General features: G+C 30.8%; 3 protein-coding genes across 5 annotated transcripts; 2 read left to right on the top strand and 1 right to left on the bottom strand.

Moving 5' to 3' along the window:
* Positions 1 to 2,810: 2,810 nt before the first annotated feature.
* On the top strand, positions 2,811 to 13,903 carry LOC105668058 (oxysterol-binding protein-related protein 9). 2 transcript variants are annotated; one of them, XM_012360232.2, is made up of 14 exons: positions 2,811 to 2,956; positions 3,035 to 3,148; positions 3,522 to 3,740; positions 4,105 to 4,329; positions 4,478 to 4,553; positions 4,713 to 4,802; positions 4,900 to 5,011; positions 5,498 to 5,607; positions 10,431 to 10,460; positions 11,239 to 11,401; positions 11,480 to 11,754; positions 11,894 to 12,288; positions 13,131 to 13,358; positions 13,441 to 13,903. In XM_012360232.2, exons 2-14 carry the CDS (start codon positions 3,041 to 3,043, stop codon positions 13,531 to 13,533), a joined length of 2,124 nt encoding a protein of 707 aa, XP_012215655.1. In that variant the 5' UTR covers positions 2,811 to 2,956; positions 3,035 to 3,040; the 3' UTR covers positions 13,534 to 13,903. The 2 variants fall into 2 exon arrangements, with proteins under 2 accessions (XP_012215655.1, XP_012215654.1); XM_012360231.2 differs by having other exon boundaries at positions 4,894 to 5,011.
* Positions 13,904 to 15,209: 1,306 nt separating this feature from the next.
* LOC105668057 (uncharacterized) lies at positions 15,210 to 16,854 on the bottom strand. Of its 2 annotated transcripts, none has more exons than XM_012360229.2 (2): positions 16,590 to 16,854; positions 15,210 to 16,499 (listed from the first exon to the last, which is right to left on the bottom strand). In XM_012360229.2, exon 2 carries the CDS (start codon positions 16,430 to 16,432, stop codon positions 15,314 to 15,316), a length of 1,119 nt encoding a protein of 372 aa, XP_012215652.1. In that variant the 5' UTR covers positions 16,433 to 16,499; positions 16,590 to 16,854; the 3' UTR covers positions 15,210 to 15,313. The 2 variants fall into 2 exon arrangements, with proteins under 2 accessions (XP_012215652.1, XP_012215651.1); XM_012360228.2 differs by having other exon boundaries at positions 16,594 to 16,854.
* Positions 16,855 to 22,529: 5,675 nt separating this feature from the next.
* On the top strand, positions 22,530 to 27,505 carry LOC105671447 (serine/threonine-protein phosphatase PP1-gamma catalytic subunit B). Its single transcript, XM_012365643.2, has 5 exons — positions 22,530 to 23,188; positions 24,633 to 24,764; positions 25,107 to 25,337; positions 25,414 to 25,742; positions 25,833 to 27,505. The coding sequence occupies exons 1-5, from the start codon at positions 23,134 to 23,136 to the stop codon at positions 26,070 to 26,072; spliced, it is 987 nt and encodes a 328-aa protein (XP_012221066.1). The 5' UTR covers positions 22,530 to 23,133; the 3' UTR covers positions 26,073 to 27,505.
* Positions 27,506 to 27,629: the final 124 nt, after the last annotated feature.

Genomic DNA, 27,629 nt, shown 5'->3' with positions numbered 1-27,629 from the left:
CAGAATACTCAAAGACGCAGCTGAGAAAGTTGGTTAAACAATATATAATGTATAACTAGAAATGTATAATCATCTGGTTGCAATTGCTGGATTCACACTGGAAAGAAAGATTGTTTTATATAAAACAAATTCTCCTATTGGATATCGGACGTCGTACGTCGGAAATCGGACCCAGTGTGAATGCAGCAAATGCGGCCTTCGTAATCATGGGGGTTTCAGAAAGGTTATAGGTAGCTATTGAGGTGGGTTTTTTAGCTGGTAGGCGGCCTGGTTGACCATCTGGGTATATGAGATATCTGGGAGTTGAATCGTTTTCAGAGGGGAAGATCCGGGATGCCACCCGCATGGGATCTCCGGATCGAAACTTTTGAGAAGGTAAAGATTCTCAGATTTGATTATGCCTGGATATAATTCCAGGTTGAATCCAGCACTCCCCCTTGGTACGGGCTAGGGGCGGGTCTTTGGAAGATTTTTCCCATCTCCGAAAAAAAAAAAAAAAAAAAATTGTATAATAAAAAATATATGTAGTTACTATGTCTTTAATTGGTCTTTAATCTTACTAGCCACTCTTTGCAAGTTTTATATAATCATGACTGAAACTTAAGGGCCTAAGCAGAATGGCTGTCTTATAATTTTAAGACAGCCTTAAGTCTTTGTCTCGAAGTGACGCACAATACTGTCTTGTGTCTCGAGTCTTAAACGTATATACACCATGTCACGCTGCAAAAAGTACGTGTGATAAACGAATATATATAAAAAAAAACAATATATATATATATATGTATATATATATATATACAACTACTAATAAAAGGTGAATATTTTATAAATATTTATAATATATAATATTTATAATATATAATATATATAAATCTGTTAAATATGTAATAACAATTTTATGCATTTTAATGTATTTCAATAAATGAATATAACCTAACTTCTTTATAAAAAGTATTTATTAAAGGTTATACTTATTCATAAATCAAATTTTTGATCTAATATTATATGTCTAAATCTAATTATATGTATATATAATTATTTTATATGTAATCTAAATTATTTTGTTATTAAAATTATATAACTATTTTTTTGCTAAACAGTTTAACAAGACATTTTATGCTTTAACTTAACAAATTAAAATTAGAACATACTGTTATATTTTTTTTATTTTATATAAATTTTGATTAATATAATTATAGGAATAAATATTTGTACAGCACGCGCACTTCCCCCCCCCCCCCCCCACACACACACACAATTATAATGTTAAAATTAAATCTTTTACAAAAAAATTTCTAGTGCAAAATAATGCAAAGAAAGAAACAATTTTTATTGATTGTTTTATTTTGGATGTTTATATACAAATTAAAACGCAAAAAAGACATGTAAAGTATGAAAGAAAATGGCATGTAAAACCTATAAATCAATTAAGGTGCAAATACGGAGATTATGAAACACTTTCAAGATTTTAAAAAAGATGAAGATTTATTTTTCTGTTATACAAGAATGACTTTACCAATATTTAACAAACTACTTCAATTAACTGAACCTTATTTAACAAAAAACCACTATCGAGCACTTCCTGCAGAACAAAGACTATTAATAGTGTTAAGGTAGTTTAACAATTTTTGTACTTGAACTTTAATTTTTTATTTCAAAACAATTAAATACAAATTTTATTAAGGTAACAAAAATAGGGTTTAAATAGGTATTAAAAAATTATCTTAGACTAGTTACGTATAAATTAAAATAGTATTTATTACTTGTACATACTTATTGTCAAATAGAAAAGATGTAGATTTTAAAACAGATAATTAACTATCTCACTCGAAACGTATCTTGATAGTATTTCATTATAATCAATAATAGTAATAATAATGTGGATATTATAATAACAAATTTTTCTTAGATATCTTGCCACTGGAGATCTTCCCTTATCTATCGCTTTAGCATTTCGAGTTGGCGAGTCGACAGTGCGTATGCTAATTAAAGAAATATGCCAAGTTCTAATAAATGTATTAGAACTAATATATTTAACACAACCAAATGAAAAAGAATGGAAGTCTTATGCTGAAGGCTTTTGGAACAGATGGAATGTGCCAAATTGTGTGAGGGCAGTAGATGAGAAGCACATCACTTTGCAATGCCCTCGAAATTCAGGAAGTCTGTGGGCTTGTTCGTTTTAGCTGCACTGGGGCAGCTCTGGGTCTGCTCTAAACAAGATAATACAGGACAAACTATTTATCTGTCCTGTATTATCCTGTGTAGAGCAGACCCAGAGCAGCCCCAGTGTAGCTAAAACGAACAAGCCCACAGAATGTTGTTTTTGAACGCAGCCTTTGGATGGAGAATTTACACTGCAACCGATGTCCGACGTACGACATTCGATATCCAATAATAGAGCTTGTTTTCTAGAGTCTAGACGATAAAATATCTCTAGTTAGAATTTCTAGAAAACGAGCTTTATTATTGGATATCGGTAAGGCACTAGATATGTAGGTATTCTTATCCGCCATTTTGGTTCCTACTTGTTGGAGAATTATAGCGTATATAGTATAGCTTAGTATAATATGGCGTACGCCATACTGCTATACTAAGCTATACTAAGCTATACTATATACGCTATAATTCCCCATCTAGTAGGAACCAAAATGGCGGATAAGAATACCTACATATCTAGTGCCTTATATCGGATGTCGTACGTCGGACATCAAACGCAGTGTGAATCCTCTATTAGGCGTAAGGATAGGGAACTGCTCGTATAGACTGCTTGTCAATACTTACTATGTTTATGGCTGTCACGTGATCTATTCTAGATTTCAATCAAAGTATCTAAAGCCAGATGTCGTTGATGCTAGCCTTTATTTTTACAATAGGGTGTTTATAGCTTTTGGTGTAAATGTAAAAAAGCATCTTATAAAAGATTGAAACAATGCTATAATATTTTGTTGTATACGTAAGTTTACGTGATTTCTTTTGAGCTTTCGAGCTGCAAGAATGAGTAAAAATTCAATAGTCGATTGATGATTTACAGATAAATATGTCGACAATGGAGGGCTCGCTCAGCAAGTGGACAAATGTCGTTAACGGATGGCAATATCGATGGTTTGTTTTGGATGACAATGCTGGACTCCTGTCATACTATACGGTAAAGATACCTTGCGAGAATTTAGTTATAGTTTAATCTGCTAATTGGGAAAGATGAGTTAATTACAAATTAATTTCTTTGCAAATATCTTTACAATAGGACAAATTGTCGCAAAAATTTAAAAATTATATTTATATATTATTTTGTTGTTTGTATTAAAAATAAATTAATAGTTTTTGTGTTTTCTGTAAATAAGACAAGTTAATTTGTCTAGTCAATTATATGTATAGGAGGAGGATTTATAGTGTTTTTCGTCAAGAAATGGCATAGTTAAGATTTATATAAGTACTTTTTTTCTGTGATATTGCATTGTGATTTGATACATTTATTACCTCGCTATCCAAGTAATTTTTAGACTTTCTTTTCTATTTAGAGCAAAGAAAAAATGATGCGTGGGGCTCGGCGTGGTTGTGTACGATTAAGAGGTGCTATTATTGGTATTGATGATGAAGACGACAGTACGTTTACTATCACAACAACTTCTTGCAAAGATAATGATCCGAAAACATTTCATTTTCAAACACGTGATGGTGAGGAAAGAGAACGGTGGGTTCGCGCTTTAGAAGATACAATACTCCGACATTCTCACACGGTATGAATAAATATACAGAATCTAAATATACTAATCACCAGAAAAATCATGTTTTGTAAACCAATTATTAGCTAATCATTATTAGTTATTAGTTATCTTTTATTTTGGCAAATGCATATTTTGTTAAATTAATTATTGTATGTTAATTATTTATTTATTCTACTTTTCTGTGTAATAAATATAAATTTAATTTTTCTAAAATAGTATTGGTATGAAATAAGACTAAGTATTGGACAATATTGAAAATAGTTGTTCAACAATGTACGAAAATTTATACAATGTATTTTTAAGATATATATAAAATTGATACATAAAATAATTTTGTGAAGCATAGTATAAAATATAGAAAATTTGATTGTTATAGAGATGGGATCCTAAAAAATCTCCACCTAAACAAGATTTTGATCGGAAGGTAGCTGAAGCCGATGTTTACCTGCAGCTTCTTATTGATCAGATTAAATTGATTGAAGATAAAATAGATGGGATTGAAGATAAAGAACAGCAAAAAAAGTACTCTACTGTTTTGTCACAGGCTAATACTATGCTTAATTCTGTTAAACACACCATTGTCCAATTGCAAATTGCAAAGGTATTTATTTCATTTTATTGTATATATACATATATATTGCTGTGTGTATATAACAAATATATGTATGTATATATATATACATACATACATTCACATATATATTTACTCCACTTTATTATTGCAAGATATATGTAGCTAATACTTTTAGAACACAGCAATACCAGTTAATGGAATATATAGAGGACCATCAAATTCCATACATGTCTCACCTCCACTCACTCATGGTAAGGATTCTCATATTTTTAATTCTCTTATATATAAGGGCAAGTGTAAAAAATTACATTCTCAATATTTAAATTTATTGTAATAATAATAATATAATTTATTATATTAATAAGACTAACCTTTATTATATCAATAAGATTAATAAAATTTAATTTTAGTTGCAGATAGAGCACCAGAAGCAACAGTGCAAACCGGCATTGAATTAGGCTCTGAATGTGTGGAACCAAGAGTGCCAACATTATCAAATGGTGAATATCGCGTATAGTATTTATTCTAGTATAAATTAAACACATTATTTTAATTCTGTTCGCTGCGTTGAAGTATACTTTGCATCTTTAGTTGTAGATAGAGATCTACCAGTACCACAATTCTCATATTCATCGTCCGACGAAGATGACGATTATTTTGACGCTGCAGATGAAATACCAACTCCAATAGTCCAGAATCACATTGCGCTGCAAGTATAATAAGTTGATATATACATAAAAATAGAATATTTTTTTTACCAGTGTAGAACATAGAGATCTTGTTACAGTATATTCGTTACACATTAAAGAAAAGTTTAAATTCAAAAAAATATTTTTTTATGCTATATAACTTTCTTTTAATAAATAATATTAAATTATCCAGCTTATTAATTTTGTCATTTATTTGCTTCAGCATTATCACTATTCAATTTGACTCTATGAAATGTATTATTTATTGAATTAAACATGTCTGTTGAATGAAACTATGCTGCCATAAATTACATGCATTTATTAATATTGTTGACGCACACTTGACTTAAAAATACATGAGTATTAAAGAAATTATATCAACTAAGCATGTAAATTATGTTCAGAACTTTTTTCCTCAGTGCAATACATTTTTTCTTTTAGAGCTAAATTTGTGATAAAATTAATATAATTTTTGATAAAAGTAACATGTAAATGTTTTGTTTTAGAGGTTCAGATAATGAGCGATTACATTTATCTGTGGAAAATGCCACAGGAGATAAACGTAGACAACCGCTTTTGCCACCCATTAAAGGCGATGGATCAGTAGATTACGATGGTGAGTGAATATTTCCACTTTGATATACGCTTTATTACGTGCTTCTTTTATAGTTTTACTCTTTTTCACTTGCTATCTATTATAATTGAATAAAATATCAATTTTATGCAATATTGAATTTAGCATCATTATTGGCTTATTAATTATGATATTTGCAATAGAAAAGCTGCTTTCTTCTTCATTTTAGATGTGTTGCATAAACATTTTTATTAATAGATTCTTATAATATAACTTATAAATCACGACAGTTAATTTTAAGACCAATTTTTTGTAAAATTAAAAGTGAAGGCACGTTTTAAAACGATTCTTTTATAATATAAATAGTCCATTGCTACATTTCATTGTGATTTCTCAGACTTCATCAAACTTCATCAAACTTCAAGGATTTGATTAAAATTCTGTAGAACATGTTTGAATATATTACATACACTAATCGTAACTGTATTATGTAGCGATACTATTTGCTATTAGAAAAGAATCGTTCTAAAACACGCCTTATTCATTTTTATTTTTACAAAAAAATTGTTTTAAAATATAGCTGCCGTGATTTATACATAACAATTATAATGTTATATAATATATTAAAATATATTTTCAAAAATCACTATTTAATTCTTAAAAAATTTGGGGCGATCTAAGAGACTCTAGTATGCAGTAAAAATTCAATGTGTAGTTAAGTATAAAATATAATATAATATTATATAAAGTATCTCATTTTTTAAATGTTTATCTCAAATGTGCCAAAAAGAAGATAGTTTTGAAGGAAATTTTTAAGTAAAAATTATTTAGTTTTCAAAAAACAATTGGATGTTATGAGTTTGGTGTGAAGTAAAAGTATCCAGATAATGAATTATTTTAGAATTTTTGAATTTTTGAATTTTGAAGATCTTTATTTTTTACAATTACATGTTTTTAAATATATTCTTTCTGAAATATTTGAGATGAGCATCTCAAATGAGATATCTTGTATAAAAAAAGTACCAAGAACGAACATTTCTATAATTAGGATGTCTAAAAAACATTTGACAAATCTGTTTTCATGGATTGCATATACATACTTCAATAATGCAATAAATATAGAACAAGGATAGAGGCATTGCAGTATATTACGTATGTAAAAATCAATAACGTCTTAACCTTTTGCAGACGCGTGTCGACAACATATTTGTATTTTATTCTGGACACGCGTCAGAAAATTTTCAACATTTGTCACTGGCCGTTCGTTTACGGTAGAGGTCCTCAACTCTTTTGCTAAGAGGGCTATATTAAAATTTTTGTAATAAACCAGGGACTAAAAAGGTTTCATTTTGGAAAATCATATAAATCGTAAAGAAATCTTAAAAGTAAAGCTATTCTGTATATTGTCAAAACCACTTGTACACAAGTGGTTGCACACACACACACACGCGCGCGCGCACACACAGGGTGTCCTAGACTTATCGTAACATCCATTAATGGCAGATTCTTGAGGTCATTTGGAGACGAAAATCTTAATGCCAAAATGTCGAGGTAACTAGTTTTTGAACAGGAAAGGTTTAAAGTTCACCAATCAACGTGTCAAAATTTTTCGTATTCAGGGACATCGTCTATCACTTTATTTTTTTGTACACTGTTGGCAAACCTGATGAATTTTGGGATAATAATAGTTTCTAAATTGTCGTATGGAAACGCAATGAGAACGTCGAACTGTCAAACTGTCATTCGTGTGAAGTGTGCCATTGACAAATAATGTTTCTCTTGTGTTGATAGAAAATCAATACAATCGAAGTGTGATTTGTTGAATGAAATGTCAATAAGACAGATAAAGTCGGTAAGAAAAGAAAATACTAACATGTTTGGAAATATATTTTTATTTATTTATTTGAAGGAACACGAACAAAGTGTTCGCATTGCATAAGAAACGTCATTTGTCAATAGCACGTTTCACACAAATGCTTTGACAATTCGACGTATGTACAATCGTGTTTCCATATGACAATTACTATCATTATCCTGAAGTTCGCCAATCTTGCGAACAGTGTACACACGGTCACAGGAATGCCTTAACATGTGAATTTGTCAACGAGTGTCAAGGCACATTTGAATTGGCTTGTGAAATTCACACTCGTGCAAGTTCATCTGTTAAGGCATTCCTGTGACCGTGTGTACAAAAAAATATAATTTCAAGTATTATTATTTCGATCAAGCTAAGTGTTGTGGAAGGGCCCTTCCGATATGCGATATCTCTGAGCGCGCGAAATTTTGACAAACTAATTGGTGAACTTTAAACTTTTCCTGTTCAAAAACTACAGTAACCTCGACATTTTGGCATTCAGATTTTCGTCTTCAAATGACTTCAAGAATCTGCCATTAACGGATGTTATGATCAGTCTGGGACACTGTGTACACAGGGTGTCTCACCAAAAGTGGCCACCCCCTTTTATCTTTTAAATTAAGAAATGGACCATAACAAATATATATCAAATTAAATGGTTCAAATTGTACTCTATTGTGAGTATAATAGTTGCTTACAAAAGCTATTCGTGTTAACGCGAACGGAGAGGTATGCATAATTTTTTTATAATAATGTCAATATTTTGATGTAAGAAAAGTTGTAGCGCTGTTTGAAAAGAATACAACGATGTATGATTCAATATAAATATTTTACATATACGAGTTTTATCGGCTTGAAATATCGCGGGCGACGTCTACCTTTTCACTTTCGGCCCTGCAACATGGCCAATTTTAGAATAATTAATTAATAATTAACAGCGCTACAACTTCAATTGACATACGTCAATCTCTAACGCACGAGTCAGAAGTTGGCCATATCGCAGGGCCGAAAGTGAAAAGGTAGACGTCGCCCGCGATATTTCAAGCCGATAAAATTCGTATAATATGTAAAATATTTATATTAAATCATACATTGTTGTATTCTTTTCAAACATCGCTACAACTTTTCTTACATCAAAATATCCACATTATTATAAAAAAATTATGTATACCTCTCCGTTCGTTAACACGAATAGATTTTGTAAGCAACTATTTTGCTCACAATAGAGTTCAGTTTGAACCATTTAATTTGATATATATTTGTTATGATTTATCTCTTAATTTAAAAGATAAAAGGGAATGGCCACTTTTGGTGGAACACCCTGTATAGGCACTTGAGTCTAGTTACTCTAGTTGAATATTGAATGGTTAGTTGAGCAGAGGCATAAAGAATAAAAAAATAAAATTTTGCTTCAATTAACGAGAAAAGTTAAACAAAATTTTAATAATTTGTGAGTGCATTGTATTTAGATATTTAAGCGTTTGATGTACGTAAAAAATTAAATATAAAACTAAAATATTAATAATAGCTCAAATATATAAATTAATCAATAAAAAAGTAATTTTAAATTGTTTATAATATATGAATTATCTAGACACGATGCATCTGCTTCAAATTGTTAAAATTCTATGCAACTTTGTGTTACAGCGTGTTTGACTAAACGGATTTTGATCGAAATCCAAGATTAAGTAATGACGTCATTGTATCGTCTCTGCCAATGAAAGACTTAATTTCTCAGTAAAATATTGATTGATCTCGAACGGATCAAAATCAGTGGAAAACGCTGTTACATTATTGGTTTCGTATACAACCTTAAGTTCAATTGTCGATAATACAGATTCTATTTAACGCATCTATTTTATCAACCGCGATTACTATTGATTTCTCGGTAATGGCGAATATCACCTTTGACGTATGAATTAGCATTCTGCGAGTGAACACTTTTTGCGTGGATGTTTCACACGTCTCTTTTAAGACAAGTGTTAAACAAGTGGAAGAAAGAGAAAATATTTCATTAACATGATTACGAACAAGGAAGGAGATTTTTGGCAGAATCTTGCTTTCTGTCGTTCGCCTTTAAGTCAAAGTACTGAGCGAAATATCTCACGTTATTAAGATACAATTCGATCCTGGGAATAAGGAGCTTAGGAATGGATACTAGTTGGTCTATCCTGACGATACAAAATGTTGGACATAACTTCAAGTCGTAAGTTACGTTGTACGAAAAATACATACAGTAAAAAGGTTCAGGTTAAGTTTGTATCCTATGCTTTTTGTGTCACTGAATTTTAAGTCATGAGAGTTGTTTGTTAGTTAAAATATTATTAATATTTAAAATTTCCTTACACAATACATACTTCTCTATAAATATGAGTTTTACAAATATCTGTTTAAAGAAGATTTAAAAATGTATAGTTTGTAAATGATCTTTAATGTTTCTAGAAGAAATAATTTGTTAATCTTTAATTGTAAACTCAAATAATCATTCATTTACCAAGGCTTTGACTAACTGATGTAAGCTATTCTGTCAAAAACAATTTAGCATTGTTCGTTAATCTTATATAGGTGTCTTTGACAACACTTTTAATTATAGAAATCTATTATTGACAATATTGATATTTTATATGTTTAAAAATATATTGGAAGATAAGGATGACAATATAATATTAAATATTTAATATACATCAAAATTATATTTTGTATGTTAATATTGTCAATTTCTATTTTATATCACAATAATTTAGTGATAAATTTTTTCGTATATTTGAAATTTGTCCTTCTAATAAGCAATCATGAAATCTATCATTCGCTAAATCATAATTGGCAAAATGAGTAATTCATGAATAAATGTTTCATGAAAAATTTCATAAAAATTTATCTTAGAGCCTATAAACTCTTGTAAGAATTACATACAGATTAATAAATAATTATAGATTTATAAAATTATTATTATTCATCAAATAATGATTGATTGAATTCCAATCTTAAATAGCTAAAATGTCTGTTGCAGCTCTTTACGAAGAAGAAAGCGAAACAGAAAGTAAGTAATCTCTAAATGAATGTTAAATATATATAAAAAAAGAGTTAAAATATTTTTATAAAATCATTATTAATCCTTTCGTTCTCACTGCAGCTACATATTTAAAATTATGAAATAAAATATTATTACCATCTATATTTCTATGAATATATACTAGTTTTTTTTAGTCTTGTAGATATGATTCTAACATGTATTTTAACATGTATTCACAAATTTTGTGATAAAATATTAGAATATTATTATCTTTTATTTTTTGTCGTCACATAAAGAATTTGAAACACAAGAGTTTGAAAATTATAATTTTCTTGAAATATTTTAAATAGATTTACTAACCAAAAGTAAAAGAAAAGGTTCTTATTATGCATAATAACTTTACAATGCAAATTATTGTACATAGTGGCAAAAAGAATAAAAAATGTGTGAACAAATATTTTTTTGTAGCTGTTAAATAATTTGAGAATGAAAGGGTTAAGAAATAATTATTATAGAAATTCAAATAACTTTTCCATACATAATCACTATATCTTTCGGTATTCTTTTAGCTTTTTAAATTCTTTAAAAATCTTTTGAATTGGAAAATTATCTAATTACGCACCGCAATTTTAAACTTGATAAAAAAACATCTTATCATATCCTTTATATAGATAAGATTATTCAAATTTTCTTTTAAAGGTTTATATGTTGCATAGTAATCAGATGACGCCAGATCTGACTATACATTGTAAAATATAACTTCATAGATTAATCCTCTTTTTTTTTCTTATTTAATTGTTTATAGTGGATTCCATGGAGAGTCATGGCTCGGTTGTGACTCACCTCCTATCCCAAGTGAAAATTGGCATGGATTTGACGAAAGTTACCTTACCAACATTCATTCTAGAGCGCAGGTCACTCCTTGAGATGTATGCAGATTATTTTGCTCATCCGGATCAGTTTGTAAGGTACTTCTGACTATTTAACACTGGTGCGCTTATCGCAATGTTTGAATTTTTGAAAATAATATTTATTTTCCCTTTTAGCATTGCGGATATGCCTACCCCTCGAGAGAGGATGGTACAGATAATCCGTTGGTACTTGTGTAGCTTTCACGCAGGACGGAAATCCAGCGTGGCTAAGAAGCCATACAATCCCATACTAGGTGAAATTTTTCGGTGTCATTGGAACATACCGAACGCTAATTCTTCTGACAATACTACAGATTTCAGCAATAGACTTGTGTCAGATGGTCCGGTACCATGGTGTAAGGAGAATCAACTTACTTTTATAGCTGAACAGGTTTCTCATCATCCGCCAGGTAAGCAAAAATACTTCTCGATTATTTGACATTATTTTTGTACAATTATAACTAGTTTGATTCAACATGCAGTCTATTTGATGTGAGCTACATTCTACAAAATAGCGTGTCTATGTAATATATTGTTTGCTGATTACAGTTAGCGCATTTTACGCTGAACATGTTGGAAAAAAGATCAGTTTTGGAGCTCACGTTTGGACGAAGAGCAAATTCCTGGGTTTAAGTATAGGAGTGCACAATGTAGGAAAGGGTTGGGTAAATGTGCTACAATATGGAGAGGAATACCTTCTGACCTTCCCCAACGGTTATGGCAGATCGATCCTCACCATACCGTGGATAGAGTTAGGAGGCACTGTAACAATAAATTGTATACAAACCGGCTACCATGCGACGGTAGAATTTTTAACGAAACCCTTTTACGGTGGTAAACGCAATCGCATCACGTGTCAGGCATTCCAGGCAGGAGATAAGAAACCCTTTCTTGTTATAAACGGAGAATGGAATGGTGCGATGGAGGCAAAGTGGTCGGATGGTGTAAGTCGGATGTTATAATAACAACACAATAATAGTTAACCTCTTTAGTGTTAATAACGCATATCTTATTTAAAGAAAGGTATTTTCCATTTATTGATTTTTGCAAGATATAATTTTTGCAGTCGCTGAATTCAGAATTTTCAAATTCAATTTAATTGGCAGATTTAATATAGCTGCAAATTTTTAAAATTGTCCTACTTCTAACTTGAAAAACCATTTTATTTTATTGTCAAATTTGATTTCTACGGATTTTTACAGTCTTTAAATTTAAATTTGCTATCAAAATTTTAAAGATAAAGATAAAAAATATTTTTATAAAACAAAATTAAATTTATTGTATTCTATAAATATAATTACGTATTATATGTGAATTAAACATTAACAACAATTTTTGGCTTTAATTGTATTTTAAGTTTTTTATTTTTTATTTCTTAGTTACAAAATTATGCATCTTAATTCTTATAAAAATTTCTAAAACTTTTTTAAGAAAAATATTTATTTAAAATCTACTTATCAAATTTCTGTTACATTGGATTCACACATTGCATATATAAATTTAGCGTCCAAAAAAGTCTCAGAAATATACAAATTTTTACGTAAATTTAATTATTTTTTCATAGAAATTGTTTCTGGTAAGAAAGTTTTTATTTCTCTTACTTTTTCTACTTATTTTATTTCTAAACTTAAAGTGTTAATGCAATTAGCAAAGATTAAACATAATTAAAATAAGAGTCATACATGTCGTATGTAATATAAATTACTGCGTATCTTAATTATATTATATACTTGTCCACAAATGTTAAACGTCATTGAAAGTATTTTGCACGTCATCTTTTTTACAGAAGACTGAAATTTTCGCTGACGTGAGAGAACTCAGCACGGAAAAGAAATTGGTGAAAACGGTGTGTGAGCAAGAAGAGTACGAATCAAGAAAAGTCTGGCGTGACGTGACAGTTGGCCTACGTATCAACGATATGGATAAAGCTACGGCGGCTAAATGCGCGATTGAACAGAAACAACGGGAAGAAGCACGACTTCGAAAGGAAAATAATGTAGCGTGGCAAACGAAAGTAAGCAAGTAGTTTAGTAAACTTCTTTTCATTTCTTCGTTACATAATTATTGCAAACCATTTCTTTTTCTTTGTTGAACAGCTTTTTAAGGAAACCAGAGATGGTGGCTGGGTATACATGAGACCTCTTGTAGAAAGAATACGCAGTTCCAACGATCAAACAAATGTTACGTAATATGGCATGTTATACAATTTTAGGAACAGCACAATATTAGAATGAATATCGTGGCCTAACGCCCATAAGAGCTGTAATATTAGATTTAATTCAAAATATATAAGATAGTTTCACACATCGGAATTTCAGGGAATATTTTTACGCATAATAATTACTTTGATCAAAAAAAGAAAAAAGAATTAATGTAGTGTTATCTGCTACTTTGTTTCATGTATCACGTTTTATGTTTAATTTTATAAACGTGTTTTGTCAATAATGTTTAGTAATACGAATTTTTATGGTACAAAATGGGCATCTTTTCTCCTTTTTTTAATCCTATAAATACACGAAAATATTATGAACTTATATCTAATATACTGTTTTCAAAAGATATATTGTGTTTTATGTTTGTAACATATTTTAATGTTGTATCAATTTCTTGTAAAAAGAAAATGATATGTACAATTTATGCAAATCTGTATACATATTGTATAAATTGCATGCCATATTGTATGTAAAAGTCATTTTACATTAGCACTAATGAACGTAAATGATGATAATCTTATTGTAGAATTGATTATTTTTGCGCAAGTTTAAATTTCTAATTGGCAAATATATATTTCCAATATGCAATGAGTGATTCACAATTATAGATTTGTAAAATAAACCCAATAATTAATATTTTAAATTCGAAAGGAACAAAAAACGACGTAACAGCTATACATTTTGTTGTTCTGTTTCTTATATTTAAAAGTCTTCGGACAAATACATTTGGATAAGTTTCGGTCGATTATTTGGCCATCTTAAATATCATAGTCAAAACTTAATTATAATAGTGAAAAGAACAAAAACCAACATTAAACACCTAGCGGTGTTGTATATCGGACATAGGTTTTTAATTGATATCTGTACTCCAAGACAACAAAATCATGAGTGCAATGGTAATATTATCAAGGAAAGAAAGGTAGGAAGGGATTCAAGAGCATCGTAAAGATGAAGGTAATAAATTAAGGACAGAATCTGATAAGAGTTTAGTGTTGCTCTGTTTAAACTTTGAGATTGTGTTCAATGCGAACTTTCAATCAAATTCATGATTCATTAATAATTAATCATTTTTCATGACATTAATCTGTGATTGCGCTTGTTCAATATAATTTGCAAATATAAGAAATAGTGACTCGCAACAAAATGTCATAGCTCTTGTGCCGTTTTTTGTTTCTTTCGAATTTATTAATATTTTACTTTTATCGTAATTACACGCGTATTTTCCGTAAGCCAGTAAAAACTTTTAATTTTTTAATCAAATAAATCATCAATATTATGAGAGATAAATAAAACTATTATAAAGTACGTCTTAATAATCTTACAATTTTTATTGATATACAAAACAAAATTGAAAATTTTTGGCTGAACAAAATATCAATTCAGTGAAACGATTTTGATTTCTATTTCATAATAAAGAATCTAAATATCTACTTCAGATTTTTTGTTCTTTCGAATTTATAATTATTAGAGCTTTACTTAATTTATGAATATTTTACTTTTATTACAGTTACACGAGTAATTTTAGATTTTTTTAGCATCTTCAAAAAGATTTGTGAAAATTATTTAGATGTTCTGCGTCTATAATGGATCATTGTATATATTAAACTTGTTACATACAGAATATATATATTATATTATATATAGTGTGTGTGTAATAGTACAATTGTTCTTTATTGTACATAACAAGATATAAAATACAAAGTGTACAAAATATATGCAACAAAAATTTACATTGTGTAACTCTAAACTGTAATATTTAATCAGTTTCTTGTAAAACAATATAACCGAAAAAACAGTCTTCAGCAGCTCTATAGGCGTGTGGCAATCGTTTTGTCGATGACAGCAAATACTTTAATCCAGCTTCTATTATAGGCAAACCCACTTCATGGTATGTAGCGTTCAACTTATTACTAGCAATTTTACTTGTCTCATATTTATACAAAATTTTGGCAACGTACATTTGTTTTAAGACAATAGTGCAAGTATCACTGTTCAGTTTGTGATTAGGTTCTGTAATTAAATTTAATTTGTAATCCATTGGCTTTATCAAAAGACAATGAATTTGTTTGTTTACTGAGGTCTGCAAAATGATTTCTTCTCCTAAAATTTCACCGAGCAAGCCTTTTAAGAGCAGGAGAAAGTCAGAAAGTGGATTAGTAGCATTTACAGTACTCAAAACATCGCTTTGTGGCTTGTAATCCACACAACAGTTCCATATCTTGAATAAATCACGCGTGTGAAATGTTCCTATGTGTAGCAAACACTTGGTACAAGTCATTGCTTTGCTATCTATATGTACATTATTATCAAAAATATTTTTGTCCAATACAGAAAAGCAGGAACCATACAAGTAATCCCATTTCTGTGGCTGTACATCATGTGAAATATCAGAATTATGTTTACAGCAAAACCACTCATTTTGATCATATTCTATATCAGGTAAAGGTAGAAATCTTTTAAAACTAACAGAGTTTGAAATAGTATTTTTACAACATGCACATAACATAGTGCATTTTGATGTTTTAAATAATAATTTGATATTGTTTAAAATTGGCGACGAAGAGCTGGAGAGCAATTGAACTGACATATCCGAATTAACAACTTCTGTACTGAAAGATCCAAATACAGATTCCACTGGTGCTGTTTGTAAACGGAAACAAATCCAATTGTTCATTATGTTCAACGTAGATAGAGAAATAGGAATAATTTTTATAGATGGCAATAAAAAATTTATGCTGCAGTCTTTGAGAATTAATACTATGCTACTTTCCAGAAGCTTGATTTGTACATTTTTTAAACAGAGATCTTTTCGCATAGCGATAAATATGTTGCAGGATTGCAACCGTGGCCTTAATTCTAATGTTATGAATTCCATTGTTTCATATTACTCAACAATATAACCGTGTCATTATGTAGCAATATGACGCATCTTTTCTGTAATTCTGAAAATACAATATAAAATTCATTGAGTCAGTTTGGCATTAGAGAGATCTCTAAAATTATATATTATACTATAATTTTAAAACACATACTTACTAATTATACACGCATACATTGCTGCACACGTGCCAGCGCGGGATTGTCAATTGTGTAAATTAAAGGTTGTGAAAAGTTGCGCAAGACCACATTGCAATAATCATTCAATGTATGTGACATCCAACATCCAAAAAGAACAAGATTTTTCAGGAATGAATAAAATGTTATTAAACATATAACATTCACTGAACTTTGTATAACTCCGGACGTACTATAGGTTTGTTCTTTATAGCTGAACTGGCTGCACTAGTTCAAAGTTTTATCTTTCTTCTTCTAACGTGGAGGAAAAAAGATAAACTCTGAACTAGTGCAGCCAGTTCAGCTATAAAGAACAGACCTTATATAGAACAATTGCACTGCTAGTGCTAAAAATCTATAGTGAATGTAACATGAATTATAGATTGTTAGCATTGACAGTGAATTTTAGAACACAGCCTAGATAGCAGCCATAGAGAGAGTAGTAAGTAGTAAGTATAGGTCGGTATTCATAGGGCGGTATTCATAGTCCGTTCTTATATTCAAAATCGTCTTAAGCACGGACTTATATTCGCTCTCTTCGTCACACATAGATTGTGTCTGACGAAGAGAGCGAATATAAGTTTATACTTAAGACGATCTTGAATATAAGAACGGACTATGAATACCGGCCATAGTCCGTTCTTATATTTAAGATTGTCTTAAGCACGGACTTATATTCGCTCTCTTCGTCACACATAGATTGTGTCTGACGAAGAGAGCGAATATAAGTTCGTGCTTAAGACGATCTTGAATATAAGAACGGACTATGAATACCGCCCATAGACTGCTCATGTTGTTCCATTGAGCTCTATAACACACAATAGAACAAATATTAGGAATAGTGCCGGTATTCATAGTCCGTTCTTATATTCAAGATCGTCTTAAGCACGAACTTATATTCGCTCTCTTCGTCAGACACAATCTATGTGTGACGAAGAGAGCGAATATAAGTCCGTGCTTAAGACAATCTTAAATATAAGAACGGACTATGAATACCGGCCTATGGGCCTGTTCGTTTTAGTTGCACTGGGGCAGCTCTGGGTTTGCTCTAAACAAGATAATACAGGACAAACTATTTATCTGTCCTGTATTATCCTGTGTAGAGCAGACCCAGAGCAGCCCCAGTGTAGCTAAAACGAACAAGCCCTATGTGTGACGAAGAGAGCGAATATAAGTCCGTGCTTAAGACAATCTTAAATATAAGAACGGACTATGAATACCGGCCTATGAATACCGGCCTAGGAATAAATATTAAATATTAGGAATAGAAAATTGGAATTATTTCATTTCAGAACAGAAAATGAGATGTATTAAGGGGATCCTAAAGTGGTCTGTTTTACCGATTTCTTTCAAATACACTATACTTTTTTTTAGCTGTGTAAAAAAAAAAATCCTTTTTTGTAATTAAATGTACATATGCTAATACAGTACGGACGGTCGATTTGAAAGGATTTTTTAAGCCACGCAGCTAAAAAAACAAATTTTACGAAAAATAGAAGGTAAAACAGGTACACACAGAAAAATACATATTGTTACTTAAAAAAAGAAAAGTAAACCGAGTAATTACTTTTTTTAGCAATAGAATGATATTTTTCTGTATGTACCAATCTGTTTCTTCTTCTATTTTTTGTAAAATTCTTTTTTTTGGCTGCGTGGAATAAAAAAATTCTTTCAAATCGACCGTCTAGACTGTATTCCCGGTAAAAAATTTCTCATACATAATTAGACAAAAATAGTACATATCTAATTATACAAAATTATATACCGAATTTGTCCATACATAAATAGATACACCTATATATAAATGAATATGAATATATATATTTATATATGATTATATAAAGGTGTGTATGAGTAAATATACATTTTCTTGTTTTATTTTGTTGTGTTTTTATTGCGCAAACATAAAGTACATAATCATACATACATCACATCATATATATATATATATATATACTCATACAGTACACAAAGATTGCATACACATTGCATCAATCTTTCATCGCAATGTTGCAATATTGCAAATTCACTGCAAAATGTTGTTGCATCATTGCTGTGGGATTGCAGCAACGTTAAAATGTCCGCTTTTAGGAAGATTGTAACGAAAGATTACAGTAATATTGCAATGTAATGAATTTGCAATAATGCATTGTTATTGCAATCTTAGAATAATGTTGCATATATTTTTATTTATTTGGACATTTATCTGTCCAATTTTTGAACAATCAGTTCAATATCTGAATTCCCTGTGTTGAGGTCGTATCAGAAAAATTAAACTGATAAAAATAATTACTATGTCTTTAATCTTACTAGCCACTCTTTGCAAGTTTCATATAATCATCATGACTAAAACTTAAATACGAGATAGATTTTGCAACGCGCGTCGCATAGCGGTAAACGAACGAACTAGCAATTACCGAATATTGCTATTGCAATGTTACTGGAATGTTGCTGTCACATTCTCATGAAATATTACAATTACAGGTTGCAATAATGTCTCAACAATATTACATTGCAACTTGCAAGATTGTAACATTGCTGCAATGTAATTGCAATGTTCTGTGCTGTATGGGCAGTAAGAGTGACTTGATGAGGTCCTTTCTTAAAAATCTCTTCTTTAAATACCCCAAGCACTAATTTTCGAACTATTTGTATCATTCATAAAATGTATTTATATCTCATGTTATTTATTTTTCTCATATTATTTAGAAATACAATAAATAACATATATTTCTTATAAATGTAAAATAGTGTTTTTTTATTTTATTTTGTTTATATTCCTCTCTTGCATGCACGCGCGCGATGAGAAAAAGGTATAGAAACTTTTAGAAAAGTAAAATATTTTTAAATCAAGGCATTAAGTAAAATTAAGGAAAAAGTGACACAATTAGCCAGAATTTCTCGTTTATACAAAATCATATACAATTGCGTATGACTATATCTGAAATTTGCTTCTTACTTATATATGTTTATACATGATGCAAGACTTATACATAATCATATATTAGACTAACAGAAATTCATATATAATTATATATAAAATATTGTGGACATTATATATAAGTATGTATAAAAAGTACTTACATGTAATTCTATACTGCAGTCGCTCCATTTATATATATATATATATAACGTTTTATATTTCGTCATGTATAATTATACATATTTTTACACAATTATGTAAAATATTGTATAACTCTATTAAATGCTACATGATTATATATGAGAAATTTTTTACCGGGTTAGCATATGTACTTTAATTATAGAAAAGGATTTTTTATTCTACACAACCAAAAAAAAGTATAGTGTTGTAAAAAAAAATCGGTAAAACAGACGACTCCAGGATTCCCTTAATGTATCATAAATTAAAAATTGAGAATTAGGAATAACTAATACATTTTGTTCCTCTGTTTAAAGTAAAATAATTCCAAATTTTTTTTCTTAATATTTAATATTTATTTCTATTCCTAATATTTTCTCTATTGTGCGCAGGGCCTAACATAGTAGCCGGAGGGTGTCTGTCTCCTGTCCACTTACCGTTATTGAAAACATTTGTCTCAGTAGCAGTTAATGGCTGTCCGTGATCTCATTCGTAAAAAGATTGATGATAGTGTTATATATTATTTATATAAATTTTTATAGATCTCTTAATTACGGTTAAAAATTTTTTTTGAAAGAGATAGAATTTCTCGGAGAATGTTTTTAATTCAGGCTTTATAATTAATCGTCTTTAGCCAATCAAAAACGTTGCGACAAAAACAGACGTCCTCCGGCAATGGGCTTGTTCGTTTTAGCCATAGAACTTATATACATGGAAGGAGAATAAGAGCAAACAATTGTACCCAAGAAGTGAAACAAATATATATAGTGCTGTCTTATTCTATTACTCTTTCTGTAAGAACGCATGCGCGTAGCTATAGTAAGGTTGTGTTAATATCTGTTTATATCAATCTTTGTAAGCTTTGTGAGATCACGTAATGTACAACACGTGTACGAACATCAAAATTTGTAAAAATTAATGATTTTTGCATTGTGCGTGTAATTTAAAAAAGTTGAAGAAATTGCTACGAAATAAAAACATGTGTAATGTATGTGCAACATTTTTAATATCTAGCAATGCCGAAGCAATTTCGAAGTTGACTGCTATTAAAAATAGAGGTAATTTGATTCTTCCTTCCGAAGATGTCATAGAAATATCACGTTCTGCGGAACGTGCCATTCGAGAATACAGTCATCTTATTTTTACAAAAGAAAATATTAAACAATTTATTACTAATGTTGTATGTCGTACTATTTACGATCAAGTTTTCACGCATATGACTAATCATAAGGAAAATGCTTCTCGCAAAAATCAATTTGATAATCATAAATATCAATTAATAAAAGAAATTTCTAATATATATGTACAAATCCGATTATATCATGAAGGAAAACGCGCTACCCATGAGGATAAAAAAGAATATCTTCGGCATACGTATACTAAATTAATACATTTTAAACACATGTAATTTTATTGTTTATTGTTTTATTGTTTATTGTTCCACATAGTTTATTATAGATTTTCACATATTGTAATATTTTATAATTTCTAATTATAATAAATATAGTTTATAATTATTGTGCTGTTGATAAATAAATGATAAGAAATTCATATATTTTTTTTTCTTTTATAGAATATTTCTTTCATTTGTATTTTATATTCATAAATAATTACAAATTATTTTTAAACTTAAATAGTAATATTTTATATGTAATATTTATATATATAATATTACTATTTATTATAAACGATTAATATTTATGAAACTTTTTTCAGAATTTGATTATTACATATATGTACGTAAAATAAGCGTTTCAAATCTACGCGGTACAGACAGTGCACATGCGCATAGCGAACAAAAGTCATGTTCTATCTTTCCTTGTCGCACAGATGTTGGGTACACTTTTGGATCACGGGAGATATATGCTATTCTCCTTTCATGTATATAAGTTCTATGGGAGATATATGCTATTCTCCTTCCATGTATATAAGTTCTATGGTTCTCTGTCTCTACGCTTAGGCCTACTGCACAAGCTCTTCCGTAACGCGTTAGGGCGACATCCCATGGCATGTATGGTTCGCGAACGCGTATCGCGTAACCAATCAGAAGCGTTGCGCGTTTCCGTTACGCGTTTACATTGGATGCGTTGAGAAAACACAACGGTTGTATAAGCGCTCATCGTCATTGGAGTATTTTATCAGATCTTTTAGGGCCACTTTTTCCAACGTCGGTTAACTTTAACCGACTGGTAACTTTTCAGAATAGCCAACTTAAAACTCGAAACTTGTATATACATATACATATACAAGTTTCGAGTTTTCAGTTGGCTATTCTGAAAAGTTACCAGTCGGTTAAAGTTAACCAACGTTGGAAAAAGTGGCCCTTAGGGCCACTTTTTCCAACGTCGGTTAACTTTAACCACAGATGTCTATACTAGTACTAGATCGCTAACTTTAGACTTTGACCACGGTGTAAGAATATAAGGTGATTTCACGGCAACAAATTTTTGTGATTTTCCTGTCATTGTTCCACATTGAATTGCTAGGTGGCTACGTATTGAGAGACTTTAAATATATATATATATATGCATATATATTAAATATATATATATGCATGTATATATATATACATATATAGAAATTTTATTAAAATTTTATTGTCCTGCAGAACTTAATTATAAATATTCATTTTCTTAAAAAAACTTAATTTTTTATAAAGACTGGAATACATTATTAATTATTTTTTCTGCAAATTTAACTAAAAATAATTTGTTATAAAAAAATAAAAAAATATTTTGTTAGTAATACACAATATTAAAAGTTTTATTTTAAAAAATTTGTATTATTTAGGACTATAATTATATATAGATGTGCTTTAGAGATTTATCATCTATCCTTTTCTATCCACATTTATCCACATCTTCTATCCTTTTTTACTTGGAATTTTGCACCAACGTGACATCTTGTGTGACATGCCTTATGACATCTTGATCACAGATTTTTTGATAGAATACAATGGTCGTGAAATCACCTTATATTCTTACACCGTGGTAGCAGGTGATGCCTTCTCTGTCTCTCTATCGGTTTTCTGTCTGTCACAAACAAGCTCGGGGTGCTCATTCCAGTATGTATAGAGTTTACTGGAAAATAGCGACTTCTGGGTAATTGGCGACACTTTAGTTGGCAGCACTTGGCGTCAAAAAAAAAAAAAAAAAAAAAAATTAAGGCGACGCGTATATTCGAGGGATCGAGAGGCGAGCGCCACGCTCTTGATTGTCGTTCGTTGAAGAAGGAGGGAGTGGAGAGAGGCGAAAGGGAGTGGAGTGCGCGGTTATCCGGGCGGCCATTGCGAGTGTCTCGTACAAAGCTGCAGGCGTGATTTCGCGTATCATACGGCGCGCGCCCGTGAAGTCCAGGAGAATCCATTCCCGTAATTTAAGTGTTCTGTGTCAAGTCCGGGACGCGCAAGAGACCCCGGCCCGATGGCTGAAACCGACAAGTTGAACATTGACAACATTATAGCTCGGCTCTTAGAAGGTAAAACTGGTCGATCGCCGTGTGTCGTCTCAGCATGGAAGAAAAGGGGGGGATGGCGACGCACGATGTTGTGAATAATCGTTCGTTCGTGTTTGTTTCGCTCGTTTGTTCATTTTGTTCGCTTCTGTGCGCTTCGTCGCGCGTTTCTTCGTCATCCTCGCACCGTCGTTCGTTGGTCTGCCGACGACGGCTTGCGCGCCTGATTCAGTCTCTTTCGCTCTCTCTCAAGGGCATGATAAAACAACGCCCTGACCACCACTATCTTGTTCTCATCATTACGCAGTGTCGTAACATTTGACCGCGCGAACATGCCGAAACAAAGTTCTTTTCTATGGATATCTCGGCTCTCGTCTCCATGGACTTCGCCATTCGGAGCGAAGTCCGCGCGCACGGTAGTTTGTTTATATGAAAATACGGCCGTATATAAGCCTTGCTCTTATTGCACGCATTTTGGTTAGATCCGTCTTTGCGTATCAATGAAATTTCCTTGCTGCATGTCACGAGAGAATTTTAAACCTCTTCCGTATTCTTATGATGGATAATGATTTTTTTTTGCGTCTATGAACGCTAGATTATATTGGGTTTTATTTATATTCGATTATCAAATTTATGAATATTAAGCAAATATGAAAAATCACATCAATAAGTTTTGTGTGATTTTGAATAAGATTTTTATTTATTTCGATGTTTTGTGGTTTTTTTTACTTTCTTCATAATTTATGTTTTGTATGGATTTTTTTGTGGTTGCATGTTGAAATGGGCTAACAAAATGATTTTATTATGCAATACACATTTCTTAAAATATGCAAAATGTTAATTTTTTTTACTTATATTGATCAATTATTATTTCAGAAAATATTTCTAATATTATGAGTATTAGTATAAAAAATAGACCTATTTTAAATTCTATTTTTTCAGACAAGAGAATAATAATTCTTAATAATTATATTAAACAATATAAAAGATACTAAATACTAAGAGAAAAGTGTGTGATATTTAGAACTATAATTGGTTAGTAAAACAATTATAGTCAGGATATTCATTTTTAGCAATAATAATCTTATACACATAGTGCTGTCAATCATATAACCAACATGTAAATTTTGTTATAATGATTTTAAATATAAATATAGTAAAATAATATATTTTATTATACAAAAATTTTGTTTTGGAGTAACAACTAATTGATATAATATGGTTATATAAATGAATATTACGATTATATAATGACCATAGTGTTGCATTAGCTATAATTTGTAGTCAGAATAGTATGTAGTCAGAATACTATGTAAAAATATGGTTGACGCTATAAATTATAGCGAGATGATGGTTACTGCAATCATTTTTTCTCTCAGTATAGAGCAAAGAAATAGCATTTATGACATACATTCATTTGTATTTGATATTACTGTTATAAAAGAGCATTACTTTTACATCTCTATAGTACGAGGAGCGAGGCCTGGCAAAAATGTTCAATTGACAGAAGTGGAGATTAGAGGATTATGTTTGAAATCACGTGAGATCTTTCTATCGCAACCTATTCTTTTGGAACTTGAAGCACCTCTAAAAATATGTGGTAAGCATTTAATGTGTAAAAATTTGAGACTTCAAGAAATTGAATTTAATTGTTTGAGCACTGAAGATGATTGCAAGAGTGCCAACAAGTGCTATTGTACTTTATTTTATCTCACCGTTTAACTTGATAACGGAGAACAGTTTTGATGAGATGATTTATTTTTTATTTTTTATATAAGAGATTAATTTAACTTTGTGAAAATTAATGGACCTACTATAGCGCTCATCAGAACCTTTTGACACGGAAGAAAAGAAGCGCAATTGCGCTTTTTGGTACTTAAACTATAATTTAGATTTAGTAATGTACGATATCATTTAATGATAAATATTTTTATTTTTTTAGGCGATATTCACGGGCAATACTATGACTTACTACGATTATTCGAATATGGTGGTTTTCCTCCCGAGAGTAATTATCTTTTCTTAGGAGATTATGTCGATAGAGGGAAACAGTCATTAGAGACTATCTGTCTTCTTCTTGCCTACAAGATCAAATATCCAGAAAATTTTTTCTTATTAAGAGGAAATCATGAATGCGCATCCATCAATAGGATATATGGATTTTATGATGAATGTAAGTATTATATCATGATCTTCTTTCGAATCATTTGCACCTTGTTATTTCTACATAATAAAGTCATATATTTCAGGTAAACGTCGTTACAATATTAAATTGTGGAAGACATTTACCGATTGCTTCAATTGTTTGCCTGTCGCCGCAATCGTGGATGAAAAGATATTTTGCTGCCATGGAGGCTTGAGTCCGGATTTGCAGAGTATGGAGCAGATTAGACGTATCATGCGACCGACGGATGTACCTGATCAGGGATTACTCTGTGATTTATTGTGGTCTGATCCTGATAAGGACACGATGGGCTGGGGCGAAAATGATCGCGGTGTATCGTTTACATTCGGCGCAGAAGTTGTTGCTAAGTTTTTACACAAACATGACTTCGATCTTATATGCCGTGCGCATCAGGTAAAAAAACATACAAGTAGATAGATATCTGACAAGTTTACACTAAGTTTCCATGAAATGCAATTAAAAAATGAACACGATTATGCGCAGGTGGTAGAAGATGGCTATGAATTTTTCGCCAAACGACAATTGGTGACGTTATTCTCGGCTCCGAACTACTGCGGTGAATTTGACAATGCGGGTGCCATGATGTCGGTGGACGAGACTCTCATGTGCAGTTTTCAAATTTTAAAGCCGGCCGATAAGAGGAAATTCACTTACGGCGGCTTGAACGCGGGGCGGCCGGTGACGCCACCGCGAGGCGCAAATAACAAGAACAAGAAGAAGTGAAATCCTTAGACTTGTCTTTTCGAATACGACGTTTAGGATCTTATAACTGCTACCCTCGACCCACCACATATTAAGACATTAAGTTCTTGTAAGAAAAAGAGCGAGCGAAAGAGAGAGAGAAAGAGAGAGAGAGAGAGAGAGAGTATAATAATTATAATTATTTTTTTCAATTGACTATGAAGTTTGGGAAGATAGTTACAGAGAATTGGGAATACATCTACCAGAAAAATCCGGAGGGGCGTTGCTTTTCACAGAGTTTGTTAAAAAGTAGTAAGTAATAGTGTATGTTTGTAGCTAAATGTGTTACTGTATAAAACAAAAAAATAGTAATGATAAAAATCAATCTGTCAACGATTAGAAGGGATTGCGCGCCGCAACATATTCTTAACGATTACGAAAGGCAAAGTGTCGTGTTCATCCGTCATAATATCAATGTCCTTTAGTTTATCATTCACTTAGTGTTATCGGTAATGATTTACCAAGAAGATGGGATCTCTTTCGATTACTTCGCACTATAACGAAAATCGACCTGACGATTGGAGCAACACGTTACATATACTGCTCTCGCTTCATTTTATCAAGCCGTTAATGAAGATATCAATATACGAATAATGAACTAGCAATCACCTAGACTTAATTTCCTAAAGTATAATAGGTATTTGTAGCTTAATACTTCTGTAAGTTGCACAAATTTATAAACGACATTTATTACATCCATATATACTTTTATAAACATACATTTATATAAATTGTGAAATACAAAGAGAAAGAGAGAGAAAGAAAGAAAGAAAGAAAGAAAGAAAGATAGATAGAAAGAAAGATAGAAAGATATTTCTAACAACAAATATTGAAGCGTTTAACGAACTACTGATACGCATATTTATTTTTTTTTTGTAACGAACGGGATTGAATGGCGGGGAAAATCGCGTTTATTACGATAGCAAAGCTTCTCTGGATTAATTTCCACAACACCGTGTAGTTCGTAAACGTCGAAGAGTGTCAAATGTGTGATTACCGGATGCACATAAGCGCGCGTCGTACAGCAGTTAAATGTTGTCACCATAATAGGCGTCTAATTCTCAAACGATATTAGAAAGAAAAGTGTGTCTTCTTACAATCGGGGGGGATTTTTCCCCCGATCAGAACAGTCCTACCACTAGGATGTATCATTACTATTGTTAATCTTATCACCGTCCTTTTTTTTGCTTCTTGCTCATTTTATTTAGTTCTTTCATCTCTCATCCTCAACATTAGCCAGAGTACATTGCACAGAGCACAGATCCATCCTCGATAATACTAGGGAAAAAAAAACCGATATTTACGAAAAAGTCACGACGTGAGGATCCTTTGAAGAATTGAGACCGATCATGTGTAGCGTCCTTCTCATACTTGTATATTAATTTCTTTTTATAAATAAAATTCACATAAAAACATCCATTATTTTTGTCAATATACACATCCATTATTCCGGCAAGTAATCTACAATATTAGGTTGCTATATAAAATTACCATTTTTCCAAGTCAAAGTGAAAATGCTGTTTTTGAAAAAATAAATTT

Source organism: Linepithema humile, chromosome 4 (assembly GCF_040581485.1).
Source record: "Linepithema humile isolate Giens D197 chromosome 4, Lhum_UNIL_v1.0, whole genome shotgun sequence".
NCBI classification, from domain to species: Eukaryota; Metazoa; Arthropoda; class Insecta; order Hymenoptera; family Formicidae; genus Linepithema; species Linepithema humile.
This window is presented reverse-complemented; position numbering and strand designations above follow the sequence as displayed.